Genomic DNA, 13181 nt, shown 5'->3' on the forward strand with positions numbered 1-13181 from the left:
CATGTAGAAAATTCTAAAAATTATTCCGGAAAAGTAAAACTATTTTTGACGAATATCGAATTTTGAGGAATTTTCTAAACATAAAATTGTCGTATTCAACGTTCAACGTTCAATTTTAGCCACAAATTATAAATGTGATTTAAACAAAAAAAAAGCTTATTATCAATCTCCTTTCAAATGCAACCACTCTCGAGATTCAACAAAAATCTAATTCATTGTCTTTTTTATAGTAAACTAGCTGACCCGGCAAACTTCGTCTCGCCAGAAATTTGTTTTTCGTTATCACATTCAAGTTTTTATACTAAGCGCATGTTCATGGGCAATCGCAGAACTGTTCATTGATTGATCTTCTTATCTACCCTTTGAAATTGCCTTTTACTATGAAATTCCTAGTAGTTCTACCAAAACTCGTCATTATAATATCAGATTATTTTCAGACACAATTCTCGTTCAAGATTTTACAGACATACATACAGAAAATATGATAGAATAAAGACAGCCCTAAATCGGAAAATTCCTTTCCCGAGTTTTGCTCTTATCAATTCTGTCAACATTCGAATCAACATTCGGTGATCCATTTTATTTATATAGATAGAAGAAGATATAGTGCGTTTTATCACATTAAAATTTCCACTTTCGAATAAAATTATTTCGTTAGCGCACACATCAAATGGACTAACAACGCATGCCACCATGTAAGTGTAGAACATATGCGAATTGAATTTTCCGAATTTTCCCATTTTCCTTCAGAGTTTTCCTAAGAGTTTTCCTAAAACTTTCAATTGTCATGTTTGGTTGAAATATGTGTATTATTTTTACGGGACCCCTTCTCCATTTCAGAGGAGGGAGGGGTGTCATACCATCATAGTAACTTTTCTCGTATCCAAAAACTGTCACGTCCCAAATTTTGCTCCATTAGCTTGATTAGTTTTCGAGTTATGTGAAAGTTTGTGGTTCATTTGTATGGCAGCCCCTTGAAATTAGAGAGGGGGTAGATGTGTCGAACCTCCATAGAAACATTTATTGTTTCCCTGAAACCTCCATACGCAAATTTTGGTTCAATTAGCTCATTTAGTTCTCGAGTTATGCAAGGTTTTGTATTTTCCAAGTGTCAAGTTTCTATAAGACCAGTTACGTTTTTCCGTTGTGTTAGTTGTCTTGATAACTAACACTGGAAAATGCCGAAGGAAAAAGTGCTCACGGAGAGAGAAGAAAGACAAATCGATGCATCGAAAATGTTGGTATCAGAGAAATTTCTCGAATGAAAATTATGCAAATAAAGTAATATTTCAATTCAAATGTTACTCGGGTGACAATCCGTCAAGTTATGGTAAAAAATCCTCACATAAAGAGGGTTTAATAGATTAAAGCTCCTCATCTTACACCATCTCACATCGGAAGACGTCTGAATTTTGCCAAAGCTCACATGAACCGACAGTGGGACATGGTATGTTGTGACAAAAAATGTATCCAAAAGAATACATTTTGCTATATACCATAACGAAAAGATCTTCAATGTATAGGTTATCTTCACTGACATTTTTGTCAGTTCAATTTGGATGATCTTGATGGTTTCAACGGGAACTGGCGTGACAGTATTTTTCAACCAGGAATTTTGGTGGAGGCTCGTGCATGGTTTAGGCGAGATTCTGTGCGACCGGAAAGCTCAAAACAACTTTTATATCATTCAAGGATTACATACATGTTCTGGAATTCTCTCATCTGCCGTTTTTGCGTGGATATAGTCACAAAAAATTCACATTCCAGCAAAACAATGCTTCTATTCATACCAGCAAGTAAACTAAGCAATGGATTAAGGACTAAAAACCTAATTTTTTGGACTGGCCGGCTCGCTCTCCAGACTTGAATCCTGTTGAATATCTTAAGGGGGATCCTTGTACGCAGAATCTACACTGGTGGAAAACGGTACACCACGATTGAAGAACTCAAGGTTGCAATTTCGGGAGAATGGAAAAATATCGAGAAATCCGTTCAGCAGAATTTGGTAAATAGTATTCCAACACGAATTTTCAAGGTTATTAGTCGAAATGGCAAGGTTACCAATTATTGACATGTAAATCAGCCTATCGTTTTGAATTTTTCATTGATAATACTTATGAATTTTGAAGTGGTCTTATAGATACTGGACAGCTGAAATTAACATATTTAAGCACAACAAATAAACAAACAACTTTTGAGCGGAATTGACGTTAAATATTCTTTATTCTAAGCAGTTAACAATGTATGAATGTATCTTGTTGAAATTCTAACTGTTTGTGTTGCAACGAAATAGAACCTGGGTGGTCTTATAGAAGTTGGACAGATTGTATGTAAATACAGTAGGGTGCCAATGAAAATGGTCATCTCGAATTTCAAAAAGTTACCCCATAAAAATGTTTACCACCTCGAAAAAACACTCTATACAAAATATCAGCTCAATCGGACTTAAGTGAGAGTTGCGCAAAGAGATCAAACTTTGAGTACAAACAAACGAAGTACAAAATTTCATGAGGAATTAACAGAATCGCGCCTATATTAAATCCCATTTAAATTTATTTTGTTTTTCAAATTTTACTATACACCATTCACTTTTCACTATATGTTTCATGGGTTTTATGGTAGAAAAAAGAACAGCAAAACAAAGCATATGTTTCATATGCGTTATCTGCGAAGATTAACCTCTTCCCGTATTATTGAATACGTCACATATCAAGTGATTTCATTACTCTGCTGAGCTTTCTAGCGCCCTATATTATGCAAGTACACCACGAGTGAGACTCGATGTTGTACGGGAAAGGGTTAAACGCTATTTTAATATAATTATTTATGTAATTTTAATTCACGATTTTTCAAACACTTACAAAAAATGTGTTGCTATCACGAAGAATACATATTCAGTACAAGAAAGTTAATTTTCGTTTACAGCTTCATTTCAGAAATGTGCTTTTTCCAAATCGTCAAGCTTTGTGAGCTGCTGTTGAACATTACTAACAATCCTTGAAATGAATTGTATATTGTGTCATAATATGAGCTTCATTAGTGCCGAACTTTGCGAATTTTTTAAGCGCTTACAAACGAATAGAACAATTTTGTATGCATAGATTATTTTTTATTAATACAAAAGAATTCAAAGGAAAGAAAAGATAAAATAGGAAGCACGCGCTGATATCATCAGATCTACACTTGTGAAATGATTAAGGAGCAAAATAGATAGTAAACATCGACATTTTTAAGCATTTTTGGAAAACTGTAGCTTCAATATAAATGATGACAGAAAAATGAAAAAACAGCATATTCAAGCTACAAATTTCCAGTTAAAGGGTATCGTACGTACATATTTTCATTTTGATGTGTGTATGCGTTGTAGATAAAACCCATTGCAAAAGAAAATAAAGCGTTTTTGGTTTACTTTCAAAATTTCTATAGACTTTGTCAATACATTAACAATAACTATCCAACTAACCCGATTCTATCGCTTCCATTTGATTCATAGAAAGTTCCAATAGAACCTTTTCCTATATTGAGGTGTCATCGTAATACGAATCCTTTTTCGCAGTAGTTCACGGAATTTTCAGAGGGTACTAATAGCACATTAAAATATTTAATATTTTTTCAAATGCTCATCGACCATTCTGCATGGAGTGCACGCGGGGAAGAATTATATAAAAAAAATCACGACTCATCGATTTTTCATTAAACTTGCCTGAAAAATTTGCTCTTTATTTATTTTTAAATTTCGTTATGTTGTTTCGGTTTTCCTCCGCTTAAATCCGTATCAAAACTTTACTTATTAAATTCGAACAGTTTACTAGAGAGCAATTCAACAACGAATCAGCCGCTGTCCTGATCCTTGATATTTTTTAACATTTTCATTTTTTTGCAAAACAATATAACTCGGAAACCTTCCGCCCGATTGAAACAGGTTTTTGAGAAATCAATGAACTTTCTATGAAAATTTAAAGAAATATAAGGCTCAGAGAACTTTCCACAAATTAAATGAAAGATCGAAAACATTCATATCTTGTAACACTGTATAAAATATTGTTATATACAGGTTGTCGGGTAGCTGATCCGGAACATTTCAGGAGATGATAGGAAATCTCAATTATGAAAGAATTTTATTTTATAATTATTAATGGTATTTTCTTGAGAACGATGTTTCGCCTCTAAACTAACTCCAATTTAAAAAGTACGCTGCTTAGCAACATTCAATTGCTTTCATTTGAAAGATAGGGAAATCTTGCATAAAATTCAGTTAAGAAACATTTATATTAGTGAAAGGTAGCAAGAAGGATAACAGTGTGGTGTCAAAGAATGAATTTTAGAGTGATTGGAGATTTCAATTTGGTTGATAGAAACATTTTGCGAACATTATGCATTTTTGGAAATTAATAAAATCCCATAACAGATACAAAATATTTTAAGTTTCTTCTTTTCTTCTAAAGATTAATTTAAATGTTTTACAATTGCATTTGCATTATCACATGATTTTCATTATTTCTAATTTTTATTCAAAAATCCAAATTCCATTTACAAACGACAACAACTTACTTCCGAAACTCATTTCGATCATGTTCGCTTGAAAACAACTGAATAAATTTCTATACAATAAATGCAACATTATTTGTAAGCTCATAACCATATTTACCTAACCTGCCGTCTCTTTCATTCTGTACACGGTAGGTCAGAGTGGTGCCACACGGCCTGTGGTACCACCGCGACTAACACCGGTTTTCCTCCACCCAAACAGATGTCGTGGACGATCGTAAGGCACTGCGTGACGCTCTCTACCAGGGAATCTTTCATCGCCATCGACGGACGATCTTCGCTGTCGGGAGCTTCCTGCGGATGCTGAAGAGCCGCAACTCGTCCTACAACACGATCCGTAGCTCGTCCGAGGGTGAGGACGATACGCGATAAAACCGAGGGAACCGGCATCGGCGGAGAAATGTAGGTATACTCAACGGATTGGACGGCGTGGCGGTCATCGAAGACGCTGGCTCATTGCCAGCAGACAGGCATGCTGAACATGTTTTACAGATTACTACTGGTCATGGATGGAAGGAGCCTGCATAGAGGAATGTTCAATCACGAGAGGAATTTAGTGAGTAGGAAGACAATGCAAGTTGAAGGAAAGTTAGAACATTGTATAGTAAATCGAAGGCGTGGCGTGGCGAACGATGATTACGTTTCAGAAATTTGCTCCAATAAGGAGCAAAGTAGTAATTCACTTATGGTTTAGTATCGAAGGTTTGAGGAAAGGTCATCATGATAAAACTGTACATGCTGTTAGAGAACTCTTTTAGTGCTTCGAATTCAACGACACCCGCTAAGAAGTGCTTCACGCCCCCGTTCACGCTTTCTCCTGTGTTCACTTTTTCCGGTTATGTATATCACTTGCATTTAATGTTATCCAATAGATTATCGTTAGACACTGTCAGCTAAAGAGCAAAGCTTTATGGAATTTTATCGTGAAGGCATCAACAAATAATATTAAGACAAGATGGTATTCGTAATACAAAAGGGATGGTGGAGTAGGTAATACACAAAAAAAAGAACTTATAATCTGTCGTCAACTGATAACAGTCGGGCTGAGCACCTCGGGAATCTGTAAACGTTCTGTTTCAATCTGTGGCATTAGAGTTTCTCTGAGGAATATTGCCTTCAGAATGCATTCCTACTCACGCATGACAAGAGCCACAGAGAAACTCGATGTCACTCAATAGTGTCAATAATTTGTTAGAATTTCTTTTTTAAGTGAATTCTATTCGGAGCGATTTTCGTTTTTGCAAGAAATCGGCATCGTTGTCATTTGATCATATTTTTCGAGATTTAACTATAGTTATGGTGATTCGATGATTCGACAAATGATTACGCACTACTCAAACAAGCCGTAACCATCACCTTGTTGATCGATGGGATTGTCTTGATTGGTTCAAGCCCGGATTGCTTTCATAATCGCTCTTTGTTAAGGTTTATCCCTTATCGATCAAGGTAAAAGCTAATCAGGGTTACGACTAAGAAAAAAAACGCCAGAGCAGCATCTCAATCGAAATCACAACTGCGCACTTTTTCCGATGATTTCAAATATACACATGACAATCACACGAAAACCTTCGACCATTTGTGCAAAGCTTCAGTTTATAGAATAATAATTGCCCGGAAGCTTACTACAATCCCACTTACTTCAAGCTTGAGAATACTTCGATTTAAATATAGGTTTCTGTTTCGTATTCTTATTTTTCTATGTTGCTGAGAGTTGAATTGATAGACTTATCGTATAATACAACCATTTCATAGGCGAAATATTGTATTCATTCAATCCAGCTCAAACCACTCGAATGAGAAAACAACAAATATATTTAAAAAACAGGAAAATATTTGAGCATGCACCAATGATGGTGCATAATTCACTCAAAAAGTTCGTGAGATGATAAATATGATGCCAATATTGATAAATCAACAATGGATTCTTTTTTTACGCGACTATTTTTACGTAGAACTACATTATTAAGTAACGTCACGTTTTTATGAAATAATGTTAACGTTAATAACTAGTTTTGCTGTAAAAGGATGTTGATGCATACCAATCGAATCGGAGATTTTCTAAGATTTGTTTGACATGCGATACATTACAATTCCCTAATCTGGATGCATTATTATGTCCTCATACATTTGTGTGCTTACCTACCCGTACTATCAATAACAAACAACTCATGCATCGCAAGGGAACTATTGACAGCCATTCTCGATTCAGCTATGTTGTCATCCAGCTAGCAATCAGACGGCAGAGGCAGCGAGACTTTCTAAATGGCCTTTTTCATGGCAAAGAGTTAAGTTTTTTCGAAAAAACCAATCAATTTTATAAGCAGCAGCGATCTAAATGCACGCTGATTCGAAACAAAAAACATCCGTTTTCATCCACAGGGAAAATAATTCAGACTATGGGAATCGAGAGAATATTTTACGCTCACTTTGATTCTCGCGATAAACACAAAGCGGATTTTTTTTGGCGAGTTATGATTAGCCAAAAAAAATCATTTTTTGTGATTTCTTGATGCGGATAATGGGGTTTCACTTCTTTAGTACAGCTGAAAACATTACATGAAAACATGCGGTTACATTGGGTTTCATCGTGAAGTGGACATGAGATGAGGTCATATTTACACAATTCAGCCGATGTCCAAATTCAGGTCGTTTGGACGCTGTCTAAGCAGGCTAACGTTGGTAAAGTAAGCTTTGGTTTTTCACTCCATATTTTCAGTACTAAATGAGAGACGAAAAAGCATTCTCCTTGATCTTCAGAGAGAGAGATTTTCCCACATCTCTTTCTCTGGAAAAAAAATTCGGTGAAAAGGAAGAGACGAAAATTTTAGCATTGCACACAGAGATGCCAACAAAATTTTTGAAAAACTGGAAAAATTTTAAAAAATCTGAATAAAAGCTGGAAGAATTTTTTTAGAAATTTTTTCTCAGTTTTTTCCATATTAGCAATAAAAATGAGGATATACAGTAACAATATCAGTATGTAGTATTGGTACTTACGTATTAACACAACCGGAGGGTAATTTTCGTTATGAAATAATTTTTTGGCAATGAAATTTATGCTGAGGCTAACGTAATCGGGGTGAAATAATTATCTAACGAGGATATGGAACCGACGCGGCCTCAAACCGCCAATATGACGCAATTCGAGTCGGCCGCCGATCCGTTGTCGGAAGCTGGGGCCTCTCGCAAGCAGAACTGTTTTCCAACGATTTCCCGGTGAGTTTTTATGAATTTTTGCTCTGAAATATATCAATTATATTTCAAAGCAAAAAAGTAACCGGAAAACGTATGCCGTCCGACAGTCGCTGATGCTCGGTCGAACCTAACTATCCTATGTTGCAAACTAACCGGACAATCTTTAACCTCAGAATAAATTTTATCGCAATTAATTAATTTCGCAATGAAAATTTCGCTCCGGTAACGTTAATACGTAAATATCGCAACATTTTTAATTTTCCTTGTCCTGTTTGTGATCATGCATTGTAACATTAACTTTTTTACATTTTGTCATTCTAACTAATCCTGACTGTTCTTTATGAATGTCTACATAATTTTTGGGAGCTAGAATTCCTCGCATAGTTTTTGTCCCTGTTCTATTTCTTAGTTTTTTTTGTACAACTTGTATTCTGAAAACAATCGCTCAACGGTTGCAGAGGCAAAGCCAGAAATGTTGGAATATTTTTTCTCTTTTTGAGAAAAGCACAATTATTGTCATTTTTTTAATGACAAAATCTTACCCCAAAAGAAAGAAACCTTGCGTTCGTCCACAGTGAAGGCAGTAAAATCCAGGTTTCGGATCTCCCTAAATTCATTATCGATATCTTAAATATATTTTCGATCGCAAACTTTGAGGGAATCAATTGATATGTGCTCCATTTATATGACATTAGTTGGATCAATTATCGTCATGTTAAAAATCAAAGTATCCTAAATTTTACATACGGACGAATATTCAGACCGACATAATTTGGCTGATCGATCTGTACGTTGTTCAGATTGGTCACATTTTTCATATAGCCTGCCTTAAAAAATTATCCAAAAGTGTCCTGAATAATTTACGTTTACATATATCCACAAAACGTCAACAGGCTTTGTATTAGTGCCCTAATGATCGAAAACTTACTGCAACATTTCCAACGGTTCGGACTTTCGCTTTGAAATAATCCGTTAATATTGTTCACCATGCTCAGAGCATAAGGAAGGAAGGTTAAATAAATAATCGTTTTGGTTACTCGTCATAGATCTTACGTTATTCTCATCTACTTAAACAACCAAAATAAATTCGAAGCGGTTCGTAACGTTCCGATATACGTTTGACAACACTTTCCAATGAAATTCACCGCGTGGGTGACGATTTTCAAAGACTTCAACTCTAAGAGAGTTTGAAATTAAACAAACTTACTGCTTCGTAACGGATTATAGCTGAGATAGGAGTAAATATCCTTACACAACTGCTCGATTCTCTTAGGCATGTGTTTATATACATATTATTCACACAGGGTCATCCTATGGCAATACATTCTAGTATAAACAAGTCTGGGTACGAAAGAGTATAATTTGGGGGAGTAAAATACTTGAGAATGATGAAAAAATAATAAAAAAAAGCTATAATGGATAATAAAAGGATAATGGATTCTTCAGCTGTAAAAATTTGAAAAAGCTGCAAATTTTTTGTCTATGGCTGTTTTGCTGGCATGCTTTAAAAAAACTGGCAATATCCAGGAGAAACTGGAAGTTTGGCAACTCTGATTGCACAAATCATCGGGAACTAGATTGATTGACTGAATACTTATCTCGCAGCTGAGCGAGAATTTCGATCTCTGGTAAGCAGCTTTGAATCTGGTGAAATGATACAATGCGTCGGTTTTCATGCCGTCTGGTCGAGAGCGCTTGTGTGTTTTCGCATCACACACGCATACATTGTAGTTTTTATTCGTTGCCGAATATAGATTAAAATGGTAACCATCAAGCGTTTTTGATGTTTTATTTATTGGAAATGTGGGATAAGGAATAATGGGGGAACAAACATAGAATCGCGTGTGACCATGTGTGTGTCAACTGAAAAAATACCGCCACGATAGCTGATATAGCTATAAAACAGATAAGAAGAATAGTACCTGTGATGCACAAGCAGTACATCGCCAGCTTGTATATTGTTCTCGAGAGATAAAGAATGACGATTGTTCACACACCCAGGCCCGATTGGCCCCCAACGAGCAATAAGTATAGATGGCTGCACCAATATGATTGAGGATCATTTTCGATAAAACAATACCACAAACTAGTCAGAGTTTCTGATTACAACACTGCTGACTATTTTATATGTGTGAGTAATTTTCGTGTACGTTATAAAAAAACAATCTAGCTCACCTGTAGTATATGTCAAACCACGTTGAACTCAAACATATTTGCATGCATACGTGATACATGAGAGAGAGAAACGAATTAATTTTGGGGGGAGTTACTTAAATATGCAATGGAGTCCATTTGACGGGGAAGAATGAAATGAGAAATTTATATTGGGATTGAGGAATATTTTGAGTAAGGACTATTAAATTGGGACAGTTTGTATGCTACAACAGACACGATGACATATAGAATGCTCAAGGAAGTTGATAAATTCTCCAATTCGAAAAAAATCCCAGCCCAACCCGGATATCGGACCTGCCGCCTTCAGCTTGGTAATTGCATGCCTTCACCGACTAAGCTATGAATGAGACCCTACAGGAATGGGTTTCTTGAATTCCAGAACATCCTTAGATGAGGTAATACGTACTTGAGGTAACTGTCGTACAAGTTCCTGAATCCCGGGATAGTTATAGTATCTCATGAATAATATTGTACGATCGAAGTGATATAATATTCTATACAGATCGAAACTTGTTCTTGATATATCTTTAGAATCTCGAAACTATTGTAAATGTACTGCAGTAGATACCCTATCCCTATTTAAGTTTGAACCTCATTCAATCAAAGGATCAAACTTTTATGTTAATTACGAAGCGTTTTTTTTACACGTTTTGTTCAAAATTGCACTATTTTTTGCGCAATGTTTTTCAAAAAATTCTGTGGCACTGAAAATGTTTTGATGTGGTTCCGAAGATGATTGATTCAATCGTTTTGTTTTTACGAGAACATTACATCAACTAACCATATGCCATATTCCTCTTTTGCAACCTTTGTAATTGTACCTGCACAATCATCGGCTTGAATTGGTCTTCATCTATACTATTACTGTGAAACGTAGTCATACATAAGGAAATATGAAATCGAAATTTTGGTAGAACAGGCTTGTATTGCCTTAACATAAGATACCATTTATGTTAAGGCAATACAAGCCTGTTCTACCAAAACTCAAAACTAGCAACATCATCAAAACTAGGAACATCTACGAATAATCCATCGAAGTTATTGACTAATGCGTCAAAGCAGCATTGAAGAAATATGACCAATACAATGTTCAGAGATAAAACCAGTGAAGAAAGATGAAGAAGATCTCTCTAACATTTGTGGAACATTGATTAGTTTAAAGTCATTCTTCCATCATATATTAAGAATTATTCTTATTACCTGATTTCCAAATTTTTTCCCAAAATTTGATAATAATCAGATGTACCTTAATTTCACACTTGTTCCGATTTTTTTGTATAAATTCGAGGATTAGGATTAGGTGAATTTACGATAAATTAAACTACAATTGATCAGAAACCGATTTTGATAATACAAACTTTTATTAGATAAAGTTTATCATTATCAACGTTACTAATGTATACTCGACTATGCAATTGAGCAGCACCCCATTCTTATGCAGTAGTTCTATGACAAAGGAAAGATCTAACAAAACGAAAAAATGCTCCATTTTATTATCCCAAAATTTACACAAAATCGGGGAACTCGGTTTGTCAGAACACAACAAGGAAAAACAACATCCCATTCCATGGCAGCTCGGAAAGGTGTTTGGCCACGAAGAAACGCATACCAGTTGATGGCAGAAATATTTGTAAAATACTGGAAAAAAATCTACTGTAAATGGAATAAAAAGAGCTTTCGTCGCACAGTATCGCTTGCACAGTCATTCTCCTACTTCACGACGGGTAAAGTTTATTAGAACAGGGGCTGGCATAAGCTCTCCAATACGATCGAAAATCGTACGAAGTCTGTAAATAAGCCTGCATAGAAGGGAAACTTTATAGAATCCAAACTGTCGGCAAATCCACATATCTACTTACCAATCAATCCAGAGAAACTTTTCAAACCCTAAAAAAGTACCCCATCAAACGAAAACCCGTCATTTTTCAGAGATTCATTATCAACCCGAAACAATTGATCGGAATTAATGAACTCACATCCATTTGTTTGTCTCACGTAACCAGAATTAAAAGTATCGGTTCATCATGCGGAAAACAAACATTCTGCCAGGCAATCGGCAATCAGAATGGAAATGAAAAACATGTGTGTTGTGTGTGGCATTGAAAAACAAATTGCATCAATCTGCAATCAAAATATGCAACTTGTTTTCGAGTATCGACTCACACAAATCGGACGCCCACTTTTATTGTGCAACAAATGGCGGATATAACTCATCCTACCCCTATCCCGGATATTGCTGACAGCGTGGAAACCGTATTGTTTCCCTTCCATTGAATAATGCAAGCAAGATGATGCTATAAATGGAACCGAATGGGAATGAAAAACAAAAAGAAACAATTGTTACTGGCTCATGGAGGCGATACCAAAACGACGACGTTATTCACGGGAACAGACATTTTAACGCGCTAGAGCATAAATTAGTTATTTGAACCCAATTTTTGTAAGCCGCAAAAAAACAAACAAAAACTACTTTGTAATGCCAACGTCATTGTTAATTTTTATATCTTAGAAAAAAAAAAGCATATAGGACAAGCTCGGGCTAGGAAGCAATTAACCCAACTAGTTGAATAGTGTTTAATATCAGCATTTCGTGGATAGTGAATCATTAATCGAAGCAAAATACACGCATTTCGTATGAGAAAAAGTACTGCGTTATATATAATAAATCATAAAAAAAACATCAAGTTAAGTTTATACGCTATCAAAGTATAACACTAATACTGGGTATAATACATTTAAGCTAGGTCGGATGTTTTGCATCAATGAAAAGAAACGGAAAAAGGATGTACATTTAATGGCTTTCAAGGACAAGATGCATAGTTACAACTAATAAAGAATTGATAACAACATTATGTTAACGTGTTAATTGTTTATGATGACAGCGATCAAGGTGTAACCGTTAGAAGTATAGCTAAATCAAGTTGCTTTAGCGCCACTCCCAGAAAGGAGACCACCTCTCGTGTTGAATTGCCCGACTAACTATTTCAATCCTCTCAGGGTCAAGCTAGCCTCGTACGACCACGCACGATATGGAGAAAAAGGTCACAAAACCCACGTGAACTCCCCTGTAAAAAAAACGATCCTCATTATCACACAATTTTTTCGCGAAGTTTGCCGGGTCAGCTAGTTTTACAATAAAACGGCGCATATTTGACCCAAATCGGACATTCCGGAGCATATGAAAAAAGTTTAGAATTTTACACAAAAATAATGGATTACATTTTCCCAAACCTAATATTTTGCATAAGGTATTTTTGCTCTAA

At 35.5% G+C, this 13181-nt stretch overlaps 1 protein-coding gene across 1 annotated transcript in view; it reads left to right on the forward strand.

Moving 5' to 3' along the window:
- LOC129775690 (uncharacterized) overlaps positions 1-12921 on the forward strand; it is a 177348-nt gene extending 164427 nt beyond the window's left edge. Inside the window, 2 exon segments of the mRNA XM_055780705.1 lie at positions 4684-4733; positions 4735-12921. Of these exon segments, the coding sequence (XP_055636680.1) occupies positions 4684-4733; positions 4735-4920 (236 nt within the window). The 3' untranslated portion in view covers positions 4921-12921.
- The last annotated feature ends 260 nt before the right edge of the window (positions 12922-13181 follow it).

This window comes from Toxorhynchites rutilus, chromosome 3 (genome assembly GCF_029784135.1).
Source record: "Toxorhynchites rutilus septentrionalis strain SRP chromosome 3, ASM2978413v1, whole genome shotgun sequence".
NCBI classification, from domain to species: Eukaryota; Metazoa; Arthropoda; class Insecta; order Diptera; family Culicidae; genus Toxorhynchites; species Toxorhynchites rutilus.